Source organism: Oryzias latipes, chromosome 2, assembly GCF_002234675.1.
Source record: "Oryzias latipes chromosome 2, ASM223467v1".
NCBI classification, from domain to species: Eukaryota; Metazoa; Chordata; class Actinopteri; order Beloniformes; family Adrianichthyidae; genus Oryzias; species Oryzias latipes.
Window position 1 is genome coordinate 8,502,514 of NC_019860.2, and position 24,230 is coordinate 8,526,743.

The following is a 24,230-nucleotide window of genomic DNA, read 5'->3' on the forward strand; positions in this document are numbered from 1 at the left end:
AATAAGAAACAACTAAGAAGAACCTTATCTGATCGTTTTGTGTCTGAGTTTAAACTTACATTTCAACCAATACTAAGTAAGATGCTGAGCAAATACTCTGATACCAGCTCCCATAGTATCAGTACTAGTATAAATGACCACTGTGTCTATGATGCCTTACAAGCCCTCAGGAAAACACTCGTTGTTGTTGCTCCTTTGAAACGTAGGCTTGTTAGACAAAACCGAGTAGCATCGGGGTTTAATGCTGAAATAAGATCTCTTAAACAAGAAACCCGTAAGTTAGAAAATAAAATGCCACTGCTACAGTTCAGAGCAGTGTCTGAATACCTGGAAACATAGCCTCTTAAAATTATAAAAAGGCTTTTTGTAAAGCTGGAACCCAGTACTATTCAACCTTAATAGCAGAGAATGGAAATAATCCAACATTAATTTTTAGTACAACAGCTAGACTAACTTGCAGTCAGAGCTCAGTAGAAGCACATAATCCTGCTACTCTGAGCTCTGTTGAATTTTGTACATTTTTATAATAAAATCTCAAATGTTAGACATAAGTTGAATCTAGTTATTTCTATTATCAGCCCAGAGGAGGCTGAAGCAGTAGAAGTAAAGGCATCCATAGAAACCTCTGTAACATTAGACTGCTTTACTGCTGTGGATCAAGCGGAAATAACATCAGTTATTACGTCCTCAAAAACCTCAACTTGTCTCCTAGGCCCAATCCATATTAAACTTTTTAAAGAAACCTTCCCCCTAATTAATGAATCAATTTTAACTATAATAAAAAAGTCTCTGGAAACAGGTTATGTGCCACAGTCTTTTAAATATGCAGTTTTTAAACCTTTTCTGAGGAAAACCCCAGTTTGGATCCTAGCATCTTGGTCAACTATAGACCAACATCAAACCTGCCCTTTATTTCTAAAATCCTTGAAAGAGTTGTAGTTAAGCAGCTTTACTGCTACCTACAGGACAACAGCCACTTTGAAGACTTTCAGTCAGGGTTTTGACCTCACCACAGTACGGAAACTGCACTAGTTAGAGTCTCTAATGACTTGTTATTGGCCTCAGAAAAGGGACTACTTTCTATTCTGGTCCTTTTAGATCTCAGTGCAGCCTTTGACACTATCGACCACAGTATTTTACTCCAAAGGTTAGAGCATGACGTAGGGATCAGACGACCTAGAAAAAATTGAGGTCATTATACTTGGTCCTATAAACCGCAGAGATGCTCTGTCTAATCAGATAGTCTCCCTGGATGGCGTCAGTATAGACTCCAATTCCACAGTTTTATTTTCCAATTCCACGGTTTTATCACTTAAGGACTTATCATTTAAGGCTCACATATCATAGGCGTGTAAGACTGAATTTTTTTCACATGCAGAATATTGCTAAGATCAGAAATATACTATCTAAGAGTCATGCTGAAAAACTCATCCATGTACATATTACTTCCAGGGATGATCTGATCTCATTGTAACCACAGTTTCAAGGGGCCTCCAGATTCCGCCTGCACTATAATCTCTCCACAACTGTACTCAGAGACACAACAAGATTCCCCTCTACACCCCCCACCCCATTTTTTTTTAACTTAGCCCTGACCTGAAACCTAAGCTCAACCCTTCCCAGATGCTGGGGAACGTATAGGGCACTGCAGTTCTGCCCTCTACCTGGTTATTAGTTATTATGAGGCTTAAGCATGATTATATTTGGGTGGATATGATAATAACAAAATGCTCGAATACAACTTTTACTGAATTCAAATAAGAGTGTGGTAACTGACATGACCCGCTCCCTAGGGGATATTCCAGAGAGCATGTTATGCTAGCTCCAACGATAAGTTTGAGGCTAAGGAAGTGGATAACCTCAGCTTTCGGTTCCAAAAACAGAGGTATGTTTCAGGGTATGCTTAGTTCCCCTGGCAACTCATGCTCTGAACATAACCTGGTCTGGAGCAGGTTTAGTTGAAGGTTAGTTTGTTTTCAGAGAGGTGAAGCAGCATGGCATGTCCATTTGAAGATGATTTAGTGGATGAAGAAGCTCAGATAATATTTTTTCCACCATGAGAGGGTGATAAGACCACATATGGATGTTGGAAAGAGCAATTTTTTTACTTTGATCTAACTTAATTATTTACTTCAGTTAAGATTTTTTTTTGCTACGTTAGCTTAAAAATAACACATTATCAGACAGTTATTTTACTTTCATTCAAACGAATTCAATTAAGTAGGTGTAACCTTGGTGCTGCTGTTAGATCGGCACCGCAAGGGATTGTGGGATACCATTTCCTGTTGAAACTCATATCCTTTCAAAATGTGACCAATTTGTGGGTTAGACTTTGTTCTATTATCTTTGTGTTAAATTTTTTATAGTCTTTTTTAAAAAAAATTAACAGCGTTGTTCTCCTCACAGCCTTCAGGGAATCCCATAAATGCTAATGATTTTTTCGTTATTTATTTTCAATGTCATCCATCTTTTGGCATTGTGTTTTGAAGAAAGATATGTTTTCTGTCTTATTTTTTATTACGTTGAAGTTTTTAATTTTCAGTCTTTTATAACTTGTAAAAGCTCATTCCCCTTTCACATTATTTTAGATAAATTTATGGATGCAGATACAGACCCCATTTTTCCCTCATATGGAGAGACCGGACCTTTTGTGTGCAGGACAGGGAGTTCTGCTGAAAAACAGTAAATTTTGTCATGGACCAGATTTAAACCACCTGTGCTGAAGATTCGATCTGTGGGAACCGAGCTCTATTCACGTTCTCATGCCAGAAAGAAGCTGTCCTTTTGCTCCAAAGCCTTCTAAGAAGTATCTGCTGTCCAAAAAACTTACTATGGGCAGATGGGGAACTGTTTAGCAGATGCAACGGTGTGCTCCTCCGAATATGCTCCGGAGGAAGTGGGCGGCCCAGCTGTCAACGAATCCATGCGCCTGGGAGGAGGAGATCCAACCGCCATGATAAAAACTTTCTTTGCAGAACTTTTCCTTTGTTGTCATCTGTCTGCATGCTAAGTCACATGTAAGTTGTGTGTGTTGTAGACTTTGTAGTTTGAGAACCCACATGTCTGTTTAATTTGTTTTAGAAACTCTGTATCTTTTCCGGTCGAATCCTGGTTTCACTCTCCTGACTTTTGAACACGCATAGGAAATCTGCAAAGCGAACAGATATTTTCCTACAGTATCTACTTCAGCCCTGGAAGCAAAAGGATTTGCTTTGCTCTTGTATCTTGTGGGCATTTTCAAAAAAACAAACTCGGCTCTCCACTTCGCATATGCAATTAGCTATATCAGCTAATTTACTCTTTGTAGCACTTGCACTAACCCGTATTTCTTCCAATTTCTTGTCTTGCTTTCAGACTTTTCAAAAATAAGTGCTCAGAGCTGAGTCAGTTCTTTCTCCACATCGCTGGTCAGTCCCTCCTCTATTTTAGCTTCATGTCGCGGTGGTATTTTAATGTTAGCTGTGCTAGCATCAGCCGTCTCAGCAAATCTGCTCCCTGCTGCTATAGACTTCGGCGTGGCAGAGTGTTTAGTGATGTTCAGGCTTTTGGTGATGTGATAATTGCGTTACACAGTCAGGGAATCATGTTTCTTAGGTCTTGGTTTAATTTATGTCAGTAAAAACACACAGTGAGAAGCGCAGATCGCTCTAAGCAGCCATACTTGTCAAGTGCATCACGTGACTCAAATAGAAAACACAGTGTTGATTAAAAAGACAATTTATTAGAACCAAACAGGCTGCAAGAATTTTACAGACAGCTTTCAGTTTGAAGCCTTTTGACACTAAGATGCAGTTCTGCAAACAGCCTGCAAATGTGTTTCCCTTCTCCCTCCTGCTTCAATGCAGTTGGTGTTGTTGCCGCAACTGCATTCACGTAATTCTCTGCATCCAGAGGCTGTCATTGCTCACTAAGATCCATTTTGTTCATTCATGTCCTCTGGAGAAAACAGGCTTTATGCTCAGAAAGTTTCTACTAGTTTAATACATTCTAGAAAATGAGGAGATTCAACTGGATTTAGATAGAAATCCTTAAAAAACTGCAGCTCAAAATGCTCTCAGCATGAAAAAAACAGTTTTACCCACAAAAATCCAAGAAAAAGAAAGTTCAATCAGAAAACTGGAAAACAATAAAACCAAAACTCAGTCTTTCAAACTGCATGAGTCAATATTTTTGTCAAAAACAAAACAGAGATGATGGAAAAATGAATCAACTGAGAGACTTTTGTTCACAAACTGAGATCAGATGGGATTTCTGCTCCGAAAAACTGACTTCAAATGACTTGAATTCAAACCAGTGAGTCATGTGACCACAGCGTTTTTCTATATCTGTACTACCAACATTGTGGTGATCTGACCATGTGGAAGGTTTCTGAATAAAACTGTGTGTTTGTTTGTCAATGAGAGTTTCTGGAGAACAGAAATCAAGTTTAAAAATCTGGAACCAGAATCTTGTGATCCAGAGTTCTGGTTCTTTCCCTGTTCCAGAGACAGAACCAGGATCCAACGCCTGAATATCTGTTTTTCCCATAACCCAAACATAGATCTATCTAATCCAGAAAAATTCTGTCTGGTCAATGATTCCCTCAAGCCTTGTATTGGTCCATCACAAACTAACATCTACCGTAATTTCCAGACTATAAGGCGCTACTTTTTTCCTGCGCTCACAGCCCTGGGGCCTATTCAGTGACGCGGCTAATTTATGGATTTAATTGGCAGCCACCATGAACGTCCTTTCGGTCTCAGAGCATGGTTTGAATACTCTATCCAATTCCAAGCAACGAGCCATTTATTTTTCAACACACCTCTTAACAGCCAAACAGCATGGACTTGACTTCAGGTCTTAGACACTTCAGTCATGGTTCAACAAAAAGAAACACGCATGCCCGGCCGCATCCCAGAATCCTTTGGTGCCATTAGACCCAACATGCATGTGATCGCCACTACAATATGATGCAGCTTTCAAGTTAAAAGCAATCATTAAAAGCAGCGTAAAAAAAAAACACCATCACCAACGGGTTTGGAAAAGCCAGTCAGCTGCGCGACGGAGAGAACAGCGCATGCTCAGGAGGGAATTTACCTCAGAGTCACAGTGACACTAGTCCATCTATTAGCAGCTCCGTAATATACAAGATGATCTTTTAAACGTACTTTTATTATTGTTATGTTATGGTTATTATGAAGGGCCTGTTCGCTCATCATTTTATTTTTAATCTGTGTGGTCAGTGCTTTTTTCTGGCAGAACGAAGCCGGAAGTATGGTTAGGTGAAGGCTAACAGGTGCTAACAACATTTAGCCTGGATGAACATGACTCAATGCGGGAAAAGCTGCAATCTGCAGATTGGCTGAACGTAAATATGTGGGAATAACATCAGCCTTTATTTTGTCGGGACACGACTGGAAACACAAATTGACGTGATCGTTTTAACGGTATCTAATGACTGAGCGGAATTTTGCATTGAAAAGCTCACAGCCTCCGTGTGAGATGGAGAGATGTCCTCCTGCTGCTCGTTCACATAGAGCTGCGGGATAGATGGCAGTCTGAAGGCTCCCACACGTAACAACGCATCCGCCCCTCATCCACAAAACGTACAGTATTTAGTCCAATTGCTCTGCACATACACGATTCGCTCCGTCCACAGGCGCAATGGGGACGAAGCGCTACTCCCTGGAGCCGCCCTGGCCAGGGGTGTCGGAGAAGATAAAAGGGGACACAAAGAGCCCGCTTGGCGAGCGCAGAGGCGTCCGCGGAGCAACAGTGTTTGTTGTGGAAGGAAACTTCTGACGCACGCGCCGCGCTGAGGCGCGCGCTTTTCAGTCACCACTGCTTTATTTTACTGGTGTGTTTTTTTAACCAGCCTCATTACTACCATATTGCTGCCGCGACACAAGCGGAAGGAGAGCTGTTCTTCCGTTCGCCCCTCCATCCACTGTTGCTCCTTGCTCATTCTTTAAACACTGACAACGATGTGGCGAGCCGGGGGTTAGACCCGCTTTTAGCCCCTAATAACCTCCTCCTCATAACAGAGGGATGTAATGTTGATTATATGGTTACTGTTTGTAATTTTATGTATGATACCTAGATTGTCACTAATGAAAATGGGTGGGTGCGGCTTGTAATCGGGTGCGCTTTATAATCCCGAAATTACGGTATTCGTCAAATGTAGATCAAAAAAGAAAGTGATGAAAAAGAAAAGAATCTGTTTGTCTGCAGGTCTGTTTTTCTCCAGATCCTGGAACTTCTGAAAATCTGAATCAAACCCATGTTTCAGATAAACACTCCAAGTAGGAATAAGAAGAGGAAGTGCAATTCTCCATCAATCCACGGGGGGAGCTGCAGCACAATAACTGTAGACTTGATGCTAAAGAAAAGGCAGTGGTATGCTGCAGCTCTGATGTTATTTTACTATATACTTCCTCTGATTCCTCCACCACTCTGCTCTCCACCACCCAGAATCACAACATAGTCACAAAAACTCTGCAGACAGCAGGAGGAAGTAAGCCTTTAGAACCTGCAAAGAGAAAGTAGAGAGACAGAGATGAAGGAGTGTCTCCTGATCCTGGTCTGTCAGTCAGTGATGCAGCACAGCAGCAGAAAGAGCAGTAGGAGCTTCAGTCCTGTTCAGAGCAGCAGCTTCCTGTCATCTTCACCTGTTGGAGCTTCTGCTGCTCTGATTGGCTGACTGTTGTCCTGAAGCCTGTCATCATTCCCCTCAGAGCTTCACTGAGAAGCTGCAGCTTCACAGGAAACTGCATCTTTGCTCTCTGACTAACTTTAGGACCAAACATCTGGAAGCAGCTGGACTGACTCCAACCCTCTACTGACCTCAGAGTCTCCAGTTTGGAATTTGGACTCTCCACCAGATCCTGGAGCTGCTCAACATCTGAAGACTGAAGGTTGTTGTAGCTCACATCCAGGTATGTCAGGTTGGACGTGTTGGACTTCAGAGCCAAGACCAGAGCATCACAGCTGGTCTTTGACAAACCGCAGTAGTTCAACCTGAATCCAGAACAAAGAGTTCAGTTCAGAAAAAGTTCATGTTTTTCATCCTTCAGTTCTTCTAAAGAGTTTAGAGCTGAAGAAGATCAGAAAGTTTGGAAAAAGTCCAAAGATGTGAAGCAACAAGAGCAGATCAGAAGAGTCCAGCAGAAGCAGAAAAGAAGAACATTCAGGACAACATGCAGCTGCTTCAGGAAAGAAGTCCAGATGTGTGAAAGTCAAACATCAGCCTGTGGCTGCATCCAAACCAACTGATGTTTCTGCAGCAACAGCAGAAAAAGTCCACTTCCTCTTTCTGCTCAGCTCTTCTCCAAACAGCACTGAATCATGGGAAAATTTCAGCAGCATGATGCTGGAAAGTCTTCATCCCAGTTTTCAGGAGATGATCTTCCAGTCCTTCTCTGCTGCAGCCCTTCAAGCCAGAGACTTTCAGCTCCAACAGATCAAAGCAGAGAGAAGAAGGAAGTGATGAGGAAGAGTCAGCAGCAAATGTTGGACATTGATCCCTGATCCATGACTTCAGCTCTGAATGAAGAGTCACAAGCTGCTGGGAGCTCCAAAGAAGAGCTGATGGCTGCAAGCAGAACTTTGTGGAGCACAAATGTCAGCAGAAAGCTTTGAAACAAGCAGCTGCAGGAAGAAAAGAAGAAGTTCTTCTGGAGATCTTTGAAGAGAACTAGCAGCTGCAGGAAGATGCTGCTGCAGATCAGAATCTGGACATTTCTGCTCACTGTGGGTCAACACAACTTTGTCATCATATTGATCTGAACACAACTGAAACATGGAGTCTGACCTTAGAGTATCTAGTCTGCAGTCTGGACTCTCCAGAAAACCACACAGATGAAGAACTCCTGAATCCTGAAGTTTCTCGTTCTTGCTCAGGTCCAGGTCTATCAGATTAGATGGGTTTTTCTTCAGAGCTGAGACCAGACATTCACAGCTGATCTCTGACAAACTGCAGCTCCACAACCTGAAATCAGACAGAAAAGTGTGTTCAGGAGCAGTGATGCCCCGATGACAGACTGACAGATTTTATTTTATTCATTCATTCATCTTGTACCGTTTTTGTCCCTTACGGGGTCACGGGGCTGCCGGAGCCTATCCCGGCCACTTATGGGCGAAGGCAGGGAACACCTTGGACAGGTCAATTTGATTTTTATCTATTTATTTCAAGCATTGTAGTCAAAGCAATAAAGAATTTACACCGATTTATCAAACTCATTAGAGAAATGATGAAATGCATACATAAAAAACTAACAGAAAATAAAACAAACAAATTTGCTTAATTAAATATAATGATCATTAACTAAAGTTAAGTAGAGCTTGATTTATTGCTTGAAAAGGAGTGGGAAGAAGAGAGCTCATATAATCCCGGTTCTGAATTGATGCATACTTTCCAAGTTACAAAATCCAGTGCCTAGAAATGATTGATAGTCTTCAAAAAAAATTCTTTCATGATTTCAGTAAACAGTAACGATAACTGTTATATAATAATCATCAATTATTATTATTATAACATATAATCACAATAAACCAGTGATTATTGCTACATATTGCAGATCAAGTAAAGGAAATGAATATCTTCTTGATTGTAATATAAACATGCCAGTAATCATTATTGCACATTAAACAATGTAATGCTCATTGGTTGTAATTTAAAGAGCTTTGATTATTTCACCACAATCAAGTTCACACATGAATTTGGAATTGTTCAAACACCAGTTGATCCTTAACTCCTCTTATCTTCATATCGTGAAATCAGAGTTTCTTTATCCCTTGTGCTATCCTATGGGGTCAATATGACCACTGACGTGTTCTCCTAACATGACAAAGGCGGATAAAGGTGGAGAGGATTTCATTTAATCCTTGGACACCAGTGAAGATCACAAATCATTGAAGAAAAAAGGTTCAGCGCACTGTCAAGTGGGGTCTAGATGACCCAACTCCCAATGTTAAAGTTACCAGGATAGCACAAGGGTTAAACACAGATTATATATTAAAAATGTGGACTGAAAAATTGTGACGACCTGTAAATTAGAATTAATTACAATTTCGTAGAGGGAGGGGGTGTCCTCCCACCTTTTATGCTCACTAAGCTATTTTTGCATAATAACACGGAAAACAGTGAAGTCAAAACAAAGCACAAATTGTGGGGAAAACTTTCATAACTTTCATATTAGATTTTGTCAGTGAGAAGTCTAGCACTGCATAGATTCAACCAGAGAGCTGTAAGCTGGAGTGTTTCCACTGACGTTTACACTGATGGAGTCTTTGAAATTCTCATCTGTCAGTCTGGTTCTGAACCTTGGCTAAATGACATTCATGTCAGGAAAGGCAGATTCACAAAGATATGTCGACCCAAATGATGATGCCATTTTCAGAGCAGCTTGGTGGAGAATTGAGATGAAGATCATTTTCTGGACTTTAAATATGTAGTTGTATAGTTAGATAAGTTAATTCTTCTCTTTGAGTTCTGGTAAATCGCCTGGGGGAGGATCCCTCCTTCATGCGTATATCCCTGAGTTTTCTTCGGTTTTTCTGGTTTCCATTTTTTTTTCCTTACCATAAAAGGGTTTAGTTAGTCTGTTTAGTTAAAGTTTTAGTATTATCCTATTGAATTCTACGCATTTATGATCCTTATTGATTGTATGTTTACCTTACAATTACCAGTACGAAGCCCATTGTTGTTGTGAATTTGGGCTATACAAACAAAACTGAATTGAATTGAATTGATTGAGCTTTACTTAGAATGCCTTCACAGCACTGATCATGTCACGTATTTTTTGTCTTTGGCTTGTAATTGTTGGTTTAGATTGTTCTTTTTTTCAGTCCCATCTGCCAAGAAAGCCAGATCCAACAGCCCCTCAGTATCACTTAGTAAAGTGGTGTCTTCTCCCCACATTTCCATGAAATCCTTGATTTCACTGAGCAAAGAGAGAAAGCGCTGTAGAACCTATCCTCTGCTGAACATGTTCACCTCAGTGTGAAGGAGGAGGTCACCATGTTCAGCAGAAAGGAAAAGCTTGAAGCTCCGGTGTTGCTCGGCCTTTGCACGAGTGAAGTTGATGATTTTAATAAAAGGTGTAATAACATGACCAAATCCCATGGGCCTCCCACAGAGAACATGCTGGTGGATGATGCAATGATAGCTCAGAAGTGAAGGAAAGTCTGGGTCAGCCTTGCAGTGAACCATAAATCCTGAGTGACATCCCGTTATTGCTGGTGCCCCATCAGTTGTTACTAAGACCAGTTTTTCAATGGGAACCTTTTTTTCTACAAGGTATGCCTTTACAGAGTTATAAATATCAATCCACTTTGTTGTGGTTTTTAGTGGAAGTAATATAAAAATTCCTCCTTGGTGGAAAAGACATTAAATACCATCCCAATGAAAAAAACGGCCCGCTGAGCGTTTCTTCTTACATTTTCTCCTTAGGTGTAATGCCATTCCATTTAAATTTAACATTCAGATCGAAGCAGAGAGAAAAGGAAGCAATGAGGAAGTGTCTCATGTCTGCAGTTTAGTGTCAACACAACTTTGTCATCATATTGATCTGAACACAACTGAAACATGGAGTCTTACATCAGAATCCGGAGTCTGCAGTCTCGACTCTCCAGAAAACCACACAGATGAAGAACTCCTGAATCCTGTATTTTCTCGTTAACACTCAGGTTCAGTTCTTTCAGATTGGACGGGTTTTTCTTCAGAGCTGAGACCAGAGATTCACAGCTGATCTCTGACAAACTGCAGTCCAACAACCTGCAATCAGACAAAAAAGTGTGTTCAGGAGCAGTGATGCAGCTGGAGGTCCAGGAATTTGGTCCATTCAGTAAAGCTCAGATTCAATTGTTTTTCTTCATCTTGAACCCTAAATTGGATCAGAAATTGTTTCAGAATCCTCACCCTAACTACTAAAAAACTATACTACACTACTTTAAAGTGCTTTTAAAATTAGTGGCCTGGATTTTAAAAGCATTTCAGACAAATGTGACACCATCGATATCACAAAATGAATATCTAATTGATATAAACGTTTTGTAATGATCATTTTCGAATCCACCATCTTCTGAGTATGAAAACATTGATGGTTTATTACAATGAACTCTGACGGTCCTGTCAGAGTCAATCTGAAAGCCTTTACCTCTCTTCTTCGTCTTCTTCGTCCTGTCCCGATGTTTACAGTTACTGCGTTAGTGGTTGTGTCCGAATTCCTTCACTACTCACTACATAGTGCACTACATAGTGCGTTCGCCATTTTGTAGTGCTACACTTCCAACACTAGATTGGCAAATATAGACCACAATGCATTGCATCTGAACAATGTTTGCCAAAAAAATGTATTTATTTGTATTATTTAATATCAACGTTTTTCCTTTCAGAAGACAGTGGATTTATAAATGATAATCGCAAAAAACTCATATCAATTAGATTTTATCTTTGTGAAATTGAAGATGTTATATACTCCGTTTAAAAAAAAAGCAGTGAGCATTATGTCCGAATTGCTTTTAAAATCCAGGCCACTAGATAGTCCCGCTCTATATAGTTTTTTAGTAGTTAAGGATTAGGGTGAGAATTCGGACAGACCAGTGACTCAAACTCAACTGTCCCATGCACATCCTTAAAGTCCTTACCAACTTTCAAAACCAGAAACAGGTTATTCTGAACTCACTTTCTGTTCGTTTTTAACAAACATAGGATTTTCTTGGACTTCTTAACTCATTTTCTCAAACTTTCCAGTCTGCTAGAGTGCCGCGAGTTTACCATGAACTCATGGCGTCATAATTTCTCTTCTCTCTCACCCCTCCCTATGCATCATCGAATCAATTAAAAGAATAACAACAATATAGTCTGTCCTCTTTATCACCAGAATAGCAACAAAATTACTATGGCAATGTAGTAAGATTATAAAACAATGTTCACCAACACAAACAACAAGAACAAACAAATCACATTAATATAATATTCTGTTTTCAGGATTCTGTCGTTCCGTTGTCAGGTCATCTGTACTCATCATATTGATCTGAACACAACTGAAACATGGAGTCTGACCTCAGAGTCTGCAGTCTGCAGTCTGGACTCTCCAGAAAACCACACAGATGAAGAACTCCTGAATCCTGCAGGTTCCTGTTCCTGCTCAACTCCAGTTCTGTCAGATTGGACGGGTTTTTCTTCAGAGCCGAGACCAGAGCTTCACAGCTGATCTCTGACAAACTGCAGTTTATCAACCTGAAATCAGACAGAAAAGTGTGTTCAGGAGCAGTGATGCAGATGGAGGTCCAGGAACTTTGTCCATTCAGTCAGGTGAGACCCGACTTAATGACAGACAGACATATTACATTTTGAAATTATTGACTGAAAAATTGTGCTGACCTGTAAATGAAAAGTCATTACGATTTGGGGATGGGGTGGGGGGGTTCTCTCCCACCTTCTATATTCATTTAGCTACATTTTCATTATGAAACAGCTTCCTGTTCCGGGTTACAGCACGGACGCGTGTGTGGCTCTCTGCGGCTATACAACTATCTTCAAATGACTTAAAAAGTTGATTTACTCCAAAAAAGAGAGCTGACCATGGCCCCCAAGAAAAACCCCGACTACGAAGACCTTAAAAAGTCTCTTGATGAAATCCAAGCTGCGTTGTATCCTTTTATGGAACAAGTGAATGCTAAGCTAACTCCGCTCTTAGAGCTAATGGAAGAGGGGTCAAAACGACCAACGAGAAAACCGGGTCGAGATTATGGAGAAGAGACTGGACGATGTGGAACAACAAGTAAGGATAAATATTGTCATTCTCACTGGATTACCGATCAAACCTCGGGCAAAGCTAAATGCAGCTGGAGTTAGCATTGCTAATAACGCTAGCAGTCCCTCTCAAACGGAGAGTGGTGGAACACCAAGTGGATTCATTTCTCACATCTTAAGGGATTTCCCTGGATCTAAATACCATCGAGACCTGCCAAGCGCTCCCCAGGAGAAAGGAGACGGATAAACCATGCATCCTCATGAGGTTTGTTAATCAAAAACACAAGCTAGCTCTGATCAATCAAAAAAATAATCTGAAAGGTTCTCCTGCTTATCTGAACGACCATCTGACCAGAAGGAATGCTGAAATCTCCAAACATGCCAGGATTCTCAGGAAGCGTAAGCAGTTTTAGAACACTTGGGTTAAAGGCTGCAGGATTTACGTCAAACCACTCGGCCCACCGGACCGGTCCAAGGTTCTGGTTGTGAACACCATGAAGGACTTTGAGAAGTGTTTGATCACGGACGTCTGAAACAACATGGAGTAATAAATCAAAGAGCCAAATCAGTTCAAGAAATATGACGCCGGGATTCATTGCTATTTCCAAAAGTCTGAAGTGATCTAATTAACATAACCTGGTCTGGAGCAGGTTTAGTTGAAGGTTAGTTTGTTTTCAGAGAGGTGAAGCAGCATGGCGTGTCCATTTGAAGATGATTCAGTGGATGAAGAAGCTCAGATAATACTTTTTCCACCGTGAGAGGGTGATAAGACCACATATGGATGTTGGAAAGATACATTTTCTTACTTTTATCTAACTTAATTATTTGCTTCAGTTAAGATAAACCATTTATTTTTATTTAAGTCAGCTTTACAAAAAACATAGTTATCAGACAGTTATTTTACTTTCATTCAAATTAATTGAAGTAGGTGTAACTTTGGTGCTGCTGTTAGATCGGCACCGCAAGGAATTGTTGCTACTAAAACTAAATTTCCCTTCGGGGATTAATAAAGTTGATCTTTAATCTTGAAATGTCTTAATGCCAATTATGAATAACTTAAATATATTTGATTTTTTAAGATAAGAAATGTCCTGATCTTCAACTGGTTCAGATTACAGATGACTGACAGCCATCTCCTCATGGGGGGTGCATGGGGGCTTTTTAACTGTATTAAAGAGACCAACAAAATCAACTCATTTGTCTTGTGTCTTTTCATGTTGTTGTCCTTGTTAGCATCACCAGGTTCAGGTTCATCATGATCCACAGCTCTCTTCATGTTAGTTCATGACCCTCAGTGTATTGAAGTGTCTGGTTTTCACTTCTTCCTCATCAAGCTCATCTGTTCTGCTTTGTCACCTTTTTGTTGCTACTATGGTTTTTTTCTGTTTTCAGTTCATTAAATGTTTGAGTTTCTACCATCAAGCCTGGTCTTCTGTAATGTGGGTCCTACATCACCAGTTCCAGACATCATTGGTGATTGAAGATCAAGCCCTTTAGAGACTGTGTGAAATTGCCAAAAGCAGCCTGATTATGAGGTTATGCAGCACAAAATCATGGACGGATTGGGAAATAAGGACACGAGACCAGACAACACTTACAGTGTACTGACTATAAACTAATTCTTTTCACATTTTGCATTTAATTCTTCATCAAATTGTTCTCCTACTGACGTGTCTCATGATACAGCGATATGGGTGTGGCTGACTAGTGGAAGATGTTTGATAGGCATGGCTAAATTTGCATATCTCCTGAACATTTAGATTTAACATACAGATCAAAGCAGAGAGAAAAAAGGAAGCAATGACAAAGTGCCTCATGTCTGCAGTTTAGTGTCAACACAACTTTGTCATCATATTGATCTGAACATAACTGAAACATGGAGTCTGACCTCAGAGTCTGAAGTCTGCAGTCTGGACTCTCCAGAAAACCACACAGATGATCAACTCCTGAATCCTGCAGGTTCTCGTTCCAGCTCAGGTCCAGTTCTGTCAGATTGGACGGGTTTTTCTTCAGAGCTGAGCCCAGGGCTTCACAGCTGATCTCTGACAAACTGCAGCCCATCAACCTGCAATCAGACAGAAAAGTGTGTTCAGGAGCAGTGATGCAGCTGCAGGTCCAGGAATTTGGTAAATTCAGTAAAGCTCTGATTTCACAAATGTCAGATTCAAATGTTTTCCTTCATCTTGAACTCCAAATTGGATCAGAAATTGTGTCAGAATCCCCACTCTAATCCCTAACTACTGAATAAAAAATACTATACTACTTTAAAATGCTTTTAAATCTAGTGCCCTTGATTTTAAAAGCATTTCAGACTTCTGCTACACGTGCCCAGGTGGTACAGAGCCTGTCTCTTGTTTGTGGATGATCACATCCCCACCTGTGAAGCTCTACTGCGTAAGCTTACATACAGCCTCATGGAACGCCTGGACAAATCTAAGAACTCATATATCATGTCTCTGACTGATCCCAAAAGACGCTCATGCCGCTACACTTCTGCCCTCAGGAAACACTGGATACAGCGATTATACTGTACTCTTTTTACTTTATATATATGTTTTTACTTTTTATTATGTATGCTGTATTTGTATCTTTTTCTATGGACCGCTTCTGAGACTGAAATTAAAGTGTTGAAATGTGACATTATCGATATCACAAAGTGAATATCTAATTAATATGAACGTTTTGCAATGATCATTTATAAATCCATCATCTTCTGAGGATGAAAACATTGATGGTTTATCACAAAAAATCAAAATTTAAATATTTCTGTTTTTGCAAAAAATTTCAGAGCAATGCATTGTGGTTTATACTCGCCAATTTAGTGAGCATTGATGCACATTGTTTTTTCGCAGAGCCTTCTGGGAAATTTAAGGGCACTCGATTTTGGAATTGTAGATTCGGACAGCACTACTACATGTCGAATGCACTATATAGTGCACTATATATATAGGACACGACCAAATTGTTGAGAGAATTGAAGATCACTTTGAACTATGGGTAAAAACAAAGTTCCATAGGAAAATCATTATGACATTTTAATGGATCAGACACAAATTCTAGTGAACAAAGAAAGTTTAAACCCCCTGTAGATATTTAAAAGAGGATAAAGATTCATTGAAACAAAGTTGCCAATTCATGAAAACTTGGAAAAAAGACATTGAAGAATTTTACAACAGCAAAGCTAAATTGGACAAAACCCAGTTAAGAACCTTAGCATAGAAAATCCTGCTATTAGACACTGATGCTATGATACCAATGATGCCATGAAAACGAGCTGTTTGCGTGTCGTCACTATGAAATAATGATATATATCACGACATAAACCAAAAAACTATTTGTCAAATTTGAACATTCTGCTCATAAGAGAAATGTGTAAACATGGGCAGGTTATTTAGATTGAAATGTTTATTTCATACTTTAAACATGACAGATGAACCAAAGGACCATGATGCAAAAATGTTTTCAGATAACTAAGAAAAGACATTTATAATACAAACTATAATGAAAAACAATATTTCAAGTTTCAAAAGAGAACATAAATATAACACTAAACTGTTTGATCTACTCCATTTAAAAACAAAACCTTCATTCTACAAATGAATTATAATGTTTTTAGGTTTTACAGAACAAACATAAAATTGACAAACATTTTTGTCAACATCCTGTTAATTAACTATGAACTAATAGTAACTTCTCTGAATTTCTTCTGGTAGTTTAGACCAGTGTTTTTCAAACTTTTTTGAGTCACGGCACACTAAAGGTCTGTGTGAAACTCAGTTTCTTCTGGAAACAGAGTTTCCAGAAGAACGGTTGTTAATCAGCAGAAGAAGGAATACCAACCTTGGACAATCGACAGATTATGGACTTTTTTTTTATTTCACTTCACGCATTACTTTATTATAAAAAAATACCAAAAAATAATAAAATAAATGATTAATAAATTATTGAAAATGGTTAAATGGATTGATTTCGAATATTACTTCACTTGCTCATAAAGTTCAAACTGGCTTCATCAGACAATGATTAGAATTAGAAAAACCTTATTGATTATGAAACAATAAGCAACATAATCTGAAAACACATGATAAATCCAGATGTAGAAAAAGCTTTCGATTGGGAATGCTGGCAATTCCTATACAGAGTAATGAATAAATTTGGCTTCCACTCATCCACAGTTCCACAATCCAACTGCCAGGAAAAAAATGAATGGGAACTTAACTAAATCTTTCAGCTTTGAAATAAACTGAGATATTCTGACACTCTGGACCACTGATATCTGATAAAAGTGTTGCTGTGGTGGAGCGTGCTGACTATAAACGAATTCACTTTATATTTTGCATTAAATCCTTTATTATAATATTGTTAATTGTTATAACATCTTTACTCTTAACTTTGTTGATCTTAATCTTCTCCTGAATAAAAAACAAAAGAAAAAAACAAAAAAACAATGTACAACAATTTTAGCTTCAATATTTGTAAAATATGCAAATGTTTTGGCTATGAAAACTTACCAGAACCCTTTTATTGTGAAAAATAGATTTTACAGGAACTGGGAAATTAAAAAAACAAAATTATTTAATGTCTCTTCAACAAAACTCTTCTCCTTTCTCTGACTCACACTTGTGTCTGTGTGTGTTCACGTGCATGCTCACGTGCTCTGATGTGTCTGATTTGAACTTTGACCTTGGTCAGCTTTCAGGCAGGTTTGATCAGGATGACTAGTCTGTCATCAGTTTGAGTTCTTGTTTGTTTTCTGACTCTTTAAACTTATAAATCTGTCAAATGATTCAACAGCTGAACATTTTGTTGCCAGGAAACATTTTTGTTCTAAAGAAACCCTAAGCAACTGTTTTCTTCCACTGCAGACTCTTCAAAGAATCAAAGATGTTCAATTTTTTGGAAAATCCAGAAAGTATTTGAATCCAAACCTTTCAGCTTCAGTGAAGAACTACAAATGTAGAAATGAACCAACCAGCAGCTTCAATGTTCTGACCTCAGAGTCTGCAGTCCGCAGTTTGGACTCTCCAGTCCAGAACACAGAACCTTTATTGATGAATCGTTCAGGTTGTTGTCGCTCAGATCCAATTCTGTCAGGTGGGACGGCTTGGACTTCAGAGCTGAGGCCACAATTTCACAGTGAGTCTCTGAGAGTCCAAATTGTTCTGGAAGTCTGTGAAGAGAAACAAAGACAAAAGCAGGTGATCCTAAGATGAATTCAGGTTGGGATGAAGTTCCAGGTAGATTTAGCACCAATCTTCAGGCAGAACTTTCCAGAAGGTCTTCTTGGTAGAAAGAGGCTAAAGTGACTGTTTCTATTCTGAAAGAGCTTTTCTAAATCTGTACTTGATGGTTTCTTGAAGCTATTTATGTTTTCATGGAAACATCACATTCTGGGGCGGGGTCTGTTACCAGCTGATTGACATGAAAGTGTTTCTTCACTTCTCTAGTCTTCTGACCTCTCTGTGGAATGATGACTCAGCATTGTTGTTTTTTTGGGTTTGAAGGTGAAATACAATCAAACTCTGCAGATGGCAGACTCATTTTGAAGAACAACATCTGCATCTTCTCCTGTCTGATCCTGAATATAAGTTTCTTCCAGCTATGAGAAACCTGTTTCCATGGCAACGTCTCCTTCAGGATCAGCTGGAGCATGACTGTGAACATGAGTGCAGTCACTGACTAACATGCAGCTGTCGGTGCTGACAGATCCATGAACAACTGTCTACATCCACAGCTGCTCCTGATACCTGCTCCTCCTCCTGTCTCTGGAGCTGCATGCGGTGGTAGTATCATGGTCTGCCTCTCGTGGAGACCTTCAGAAACAGCCACAGCTTCATTCTGTGTGTTCTAAAGCTTTGTTTCTGAACCCAGGTAAGATTATAACCATGCAGGTTGGTGGTTCTGGGGACTGGAGTTCAGAAAGCCTGTTCTAAAGCAGAGTAGCAGGAGCTTCAGCCTTTCAGAGTGGATGGAAAGAACCTCATTAAGTATTCATGCGCAGTAGTAGCGGTGCTTGGAGAAAAATCTGCACCACTGTCAATTCAATATTATCTAATATTTCACACAGTTTGTAACAGCCTGAAATCTGTGAACTACCACTGCGCTCTCCCGTCTCTGAGAAAGAGCGCGCAGTTGCAGGGACGGGATGTGTGAGGAAGAAAGGGGGGGTGGGGGTGGGCACAGGCAGCAAGGTGAATTGCGCAGGTATTGTCAAAACTTAAAACACGCTGCCTGTCACATATACTGCAGTGTGTGAGTGTGTGTTTGGCTCCACGGCTGCATGTGAGCAGTCTTTCTCACATCTACAGAACATTTAGACTAACCTACGATCACATTTAACGTCTCAACGCCTGCATGAAGCTGAAACTCACCACGTATCAACCAGACTAGACCCTCAGCAAAACCATGCAGCATCAGAAGTCTCATTCATGCTAAGAAATACTCATTATTTATTAGCAACAGCATAACAATGTTATTAAAAAGAATTCACAGACTCTTTGTACTTTAAAAGTCCTGAAATGACATCTAATGCTCACATTCACTTGTATTTTTAGTTTGAAACATTTTTTTGCGGACTGAGTTGGACTGGGTGGCGGTTGTTGGGTCGCGTTCTAAATTCTGGAGTTCATTGAACGCATCAAGCAGAGATGCTGATTGGCTCTCAGTTGTGTCGCTCAGCCTGTTGTTGGGTAGTTTGGACCAATGAGGTTCAGCTATGGGCCGAATAAGGGAAATATGAGGACCGGATTGGCAGTGAGAGGATAAAAAAGTTGGGTGAAGCGCTCTCAGCGGGAGAGATTGAGGAGTTGCTGAATTAGTTGTATGGCGTGGGTTACGGCCTGCAGTAACCAGAATAAAGAACCTTAAAACAGGTTAGGTCTCCGCGCCTCAGTGTGGGAAAGGAACGCTAGATTATTCTATGGCTCTTTCGAATTGACATTAAAAAATATATCTATAAATCTATAAAAAGGTTCCCGACCCCTGGTTTAAGGGAAGCAGCAGAGAAAGAGGCCAGGGGGCGGAGCTCACACAGGAAACAGAGAAGTGTCTTACTACAATAAAAGCACGTGGATTCTTCAGAGTCTCATTAAAAGCCAGGAATCTTCTCCACAGGAACCTCAGGAGACCATGAGATCACTCTGACCTTTGACCCATCATGCTCCTCACAGTTCACACACACATCAAACAATAAGGCTGTTGATGTTCCACAAACGTAAGAAGCTGCATACAGAATGCTGATGGCTAGCTAGCTTTGATCAGGGACATCATGGTTCTCATGGTTCTATAGCCACACTATGACCATACAGCAGGAATCATTTAAAAGACACCTGCTGAATCCATGCAGGTGAATCAAATCCTGTCTGGACTTTCTTCCCTGGATACCAGAACCTCGGTATGGAGGAACAAGAACCTGTGCAGGTTTACAAGTTAGCTGTGATGCTAGGCTTCATTCTGCAGTCCGAACTCCTATTTTGGTCTGATCAATAAGGACTTTCACAATCAAACTTTATCAACAGCACAAACTTCCTTTCAACGTTCCAAAAAACCTGGATTGATCCAGAAGATTTTCTGGTGAACTTGTGCTCACACTCTGGGATTTTTTTAGAGGCATCAGAGAAATAAGAATCCAGAAAAACAGAAGACAGACATGTAAAACATGTACTCTTTCAAATGAACCGGATAAACAAATCAATACAAGCTCATGAAAGGCAAATTTTAGATAGATTTCCCTGATTTTCTGTCTGCACTGCTGTGTGTTGGACTCATATCTTCAACAGAGATTGTATGTATGCAGATGATGGTTGACTGAACTAAAGAAACCAAAAGGATCAGAGTAAAGAATCCATGTCTGCTTCAGTTTCTTCTTCAATATCAAAGTCAAAGTCAGCTTTATCGTCAAAGATGCTGCATGCACAAGACAAAGAGTACAGATGAAATTGCTTTTTTCTCACCCCACAGTGCAAGCAGCTTATAAAATAATAAATAAGTAAAAAACAAAATTGATAAAATGACCGTAATAATAAGAATAACAGCGGTCTAAACAGTGCAATAGAGCAATGACACGGTGAAAGTGGCAGTTTAAAGTGACAACAGTGCTAAGAACTGTAGTGGATGAGTCGGTGATGGCAGTCTTTGGTGAAGATGATGTTCTGAACAGATGTGAAAGTTTTCAATGTGAGTTTGTAGCACGTAGTGGAGGGGGCAGAGGGGGGAGGGCACGGAGGGAGTTGAGTGTTCTTATCGACTGATTGGAGGAAACTGTCCTTGAGTCTGCTGGTTCTGGCCTGCAGACTTTGCAGTCTCCTTCCTGATGGCAGCAGGTTGAAGTGTCTCTGGGATGGGTGTAAAGGGTCCCCTGCAATCCTGATGGCTTTGCGGGTGAGGCGGGTGTTATAAATGTCCAAGAGGCCAGTGAGAGGGACACCAACGATCTTCTCAGCTGTTTTCACAATGTGCTGCAGAGTCTTCCGGCAGGACACGGTGCATACTCCGTACGACACCGTGATGCAGCTGGTCAGGATGCTCTCGATGGCGCCCCTGTAGAAGGTCTGCATGATGGGGGGGAGGAGCTCAGGCCCTCTTCAGTTTGTGGAGGAAGTACAGGCGTTGTTGGGCTTTCTTGGCCAGTGATGCAGTGTTGTGGTTCCAAGACAGGTCGTCGGAGATGTGCATCCCCAGGAACTTGGCGCAGCTCACCCTTTCCACAGCAGCACCACTGACAATCAGTGGAGCGTGCTGGGTGTGAGTTTTCCTGAAGTCCACAACCATCTCCTTTGTCTTCTCCACATTCAGGTGGAGATTGTTGTCTTGGCACCACAGAACCAGCCTGTTCGAATCACTTCTGTAGGTCTCATCGTTGTTGTTGATGAGACCCACCACTGTTGTGTCATCCGCAAACTTGATGAAGAGGTTGGAGCTTGATGTTGGGGTGCAGTCGTGAGTCATCAGAGTGAAGAGAAGGGGGCTCAGCACACATCCTTGGGGGACCCCTATGTTCATTGTGATGGTGCTGGGGGTGTTGTTCCCGACACAAACTGCCTGTGGTCTCCCTGTCAGAAAGTCCAGCAGCCAGTTGCACAGGGAGGTGTTGAGTCCAAGTTAGTCTAGCTTGTGGATGAGCTGCTGGTGGATGACAGTGTTGAAGGCGGAGCTAAAGTGAATGAACAGCATTCTGACATGAGAGTCTTTTGTTTCCAGGTGAGTGAGGGCTGAATGGAGGGCTGTTGAGATGGCATCATCGGTCGATCGGCTAGACCGATGTGCAAACTGGTAGGGGTCCAGAGTTGAGGGGAGGGTAGACTTTATGTGATGCATGACTAGCCATTCAAAGCACTTCATTAGACGTCAGGGGGCACGAAGCGCTCCTCCCCCGCATCCCTCTCGTGAGGGGTGTAAGAGAGGGGAGAGAGCCAGCGGGGCGAGAGCGGAGAGACGCTTTTCACAGGGCGTCCGCAGAGCAGCTGGTCGGTCCCGTATGCGCTCCAAAGCTTTCTCTCAGTGAAACACCGTTTATGCATAACGTTAAACCAGAGCATTAGTGACACACGATCCGAATGAACCGTTTACGTGCAACACGATCGGATCAACAATCGGTATAACCTACCTATCTCGATCGGAAAGAAATTTTGATCCAAAAGAGTCTGATCGGGGCAGACTATTCCGAACGGCGCGTTTACATGACGCGTTTTTCTTTCAATCAGGCGTTCTTTCCGATTTCTTTTGCCCATGTAAACGCGGCTATTGTCCAAGATGTTTTTACCTCTTGTGGGGAAGTTGATGTGTCCATGTAGTTGTGGAAACACGCTTTTGGGGTTTGCATGGTTGAAGTCCCTGGCCAGGATGAGGAAGGCATCAGGGTGTGCTATCTACTGCTCACTGATGTGCTGGTAAAGTCCATACAGAGCTTCACTCCTGTTGGTGGTGGAGCAGGGAGGGATGTATGTTGCTACCAGCAGTATGGAGCTAAATTCTCTCGGCAGATAGAATGGCCGGCATTTAATGCTCATAAACTCAGCCAGAAGGGAAGCAGTGTTGATAGACCACTCTGAAATTCTGGCACCAGGCATCGTTGATGTAAACACACAGTCCTCCACTGCGGGTCTTACCCCCCTTGATGAGCCTCCTGTTGGCCCGGAAGCATTCCAACCCGGCTAGCTGGATGGCACAGTCCGGAACGTTGTCCGCTAGCCATGTTTCCACAAGGACTAAGACACAGCACTCACGCACAGTCTTGGACGATGTGCGTAGCAGGCGAATATAGTCCAGTTTATTGTCCAGAGATCGTACGTTGGCCAGTGTGATTGTTGGGATAGCTGGCCGGTAAGGACTAGCCGCTAGCCTAGCACGGATTCCTCCACGCTTCCCCCTCTTTTGCTTTCTCATGCACCGCCTGTGGCAACTCCACTCTGTCCGGAGCAGACCACAGTCATGTAGTTCCACTAGTACAGTGGTCCCCAACCTTTTTCATGCCACGGACCGGTATTACGTCACACAAACTTTCATGGACCGGTCTTTCAAATATAGGCAGATGATTATTGTAGCAATACTAGGATGATGGAAGATCAAATACGTCACAAGACGAACCTTGTGCTTTTGATACGCTTAACAGTTGACATGGCAGAGGTGTCATCATCCTCCCCCCTTCCCACACTCATGGTGCAAAAAAGAAGTAGTCTATTAATGTAGCTTTCTTTTTTTTTGGAAGTGAAAGGCTCCTCTTCTGTCTCCTGGCGGAGCCATTTCCCCTCGGCAGAGAAACTTTCCAAAGACCTTTTGTTTTTCACTCATTTTGCTAGCTCCTGGGTTTTATTTTAGTGGTAACTTATCACGTGACCCAGAAGAGCGCCTTGGAATGCGTAAAAAATGACATGGATATATAAATACTATTTGTAAATGTTTGTTGTTAAATGTTTGTTTATTAGTTACATGTTTAATTGGACATTGTTGTTTGTATACTGATGATTAAAAACTACACAGTAAGATTACACAAAGATACTTTTGTATTAACACATGAGGCGTTTTATTACTAAGATAAAAAGCAATGACTATCGTATGTCGTAGCGCGTGCTACGGAAAAACACTGCTTCCTTAATGAGCTCGTATTTATCGGTGGAGAATCGCAAAGCTGACAGCAGGAGGACACGCGTGAAGTGGCTTCAATAAACACTCTGGTTGTCCAGAGTGGTCTTCTGCCGGGGACTTGACGCGCTGCGGGCAGAAAGCCACTTTCTGATGACAGACAGAATTTGCGCTCAGTGTATTTGTAGTTTCTCAGTGCAGTGACGTATGTATTAGAAGATGTCCATTGGCTGTTCTACATGTCAATCAAGCCCTGTACTTCTCGGTAAGGATTTTGATTGGCTTGTGGATTGTTTAGAATTTATTTTTAAATTTACCTATGCCGCCTGCGATCTACCGTCATGTCCTTGAAAATCTACCGGTCGATCGCGATCCTCGTAGACTGATGTAACAGAGAATCAGGCAATTTTTCTGA

General features: G+C 41.1%; 3 protein-coding genes across 6 annotated transcripts in view; 1 reads left to right on the top strand and 2 right to left on the bottom strand.

The window, feature by feature from the left end:
* The window catches only part of LOC110013798 (gastrula zinc finger protein XlCGF28.1), a 989,290-nt gene that overhangs the window by 438,991 nt on the left and 526,069 nt on the right, over positions 1-24,230 (bottom strand). The window lies entirely within an intron of this gene.
* LOC101169839 (NLR family CARD domain-containing protein 3) overlaps positions 1-24,230 on the top strand; it is a 1,010,604-nt gene that overhangs the window by 307,696 nt on the left and 678,678 nt on the right. The window lies entirely within an intron of this gene.
* The window catches only part of LOC105355408 (NACHT, LRR and PYD domains-containing protein 12-like), a 768,227-nt gene continuing 750,056 nt past the window's right edge, over positions 6,060-24,230 (bottom strand). The window contains exons 13-19 of the mRNA XM_023961860.1: positions 17,730-17,906; positions 14,625-14,801; positions 12,044-12,220; positions 10,577-10,753; positions 7,790-7,966; positions 6,823-6,996; positions 6,060-6,508 (exon numbers count right to left, since the gene is read on the bottom strand). Of these exons, the coding sequence (XP_023817628.1) occupies positions 6,502-6,508; positions 6,823-6,996; positions 7,790-7,966; positions 10,577-10,753; positions 12,044-12,220; positions 14,625-14,801; positions 17,730-17,906 (1,066 nt within the window). The 3' untranslated portion in view covers positions 6,060-6,501. The remainder of the gene's footprint in view (positions 6,509-6,822; positions 6,997-7,789; positions 7,967-10,576; positions 10,754-12,043; positions 12,221-14,624; positions 14,802-17,729; positions 17,907-24,230) is intronic.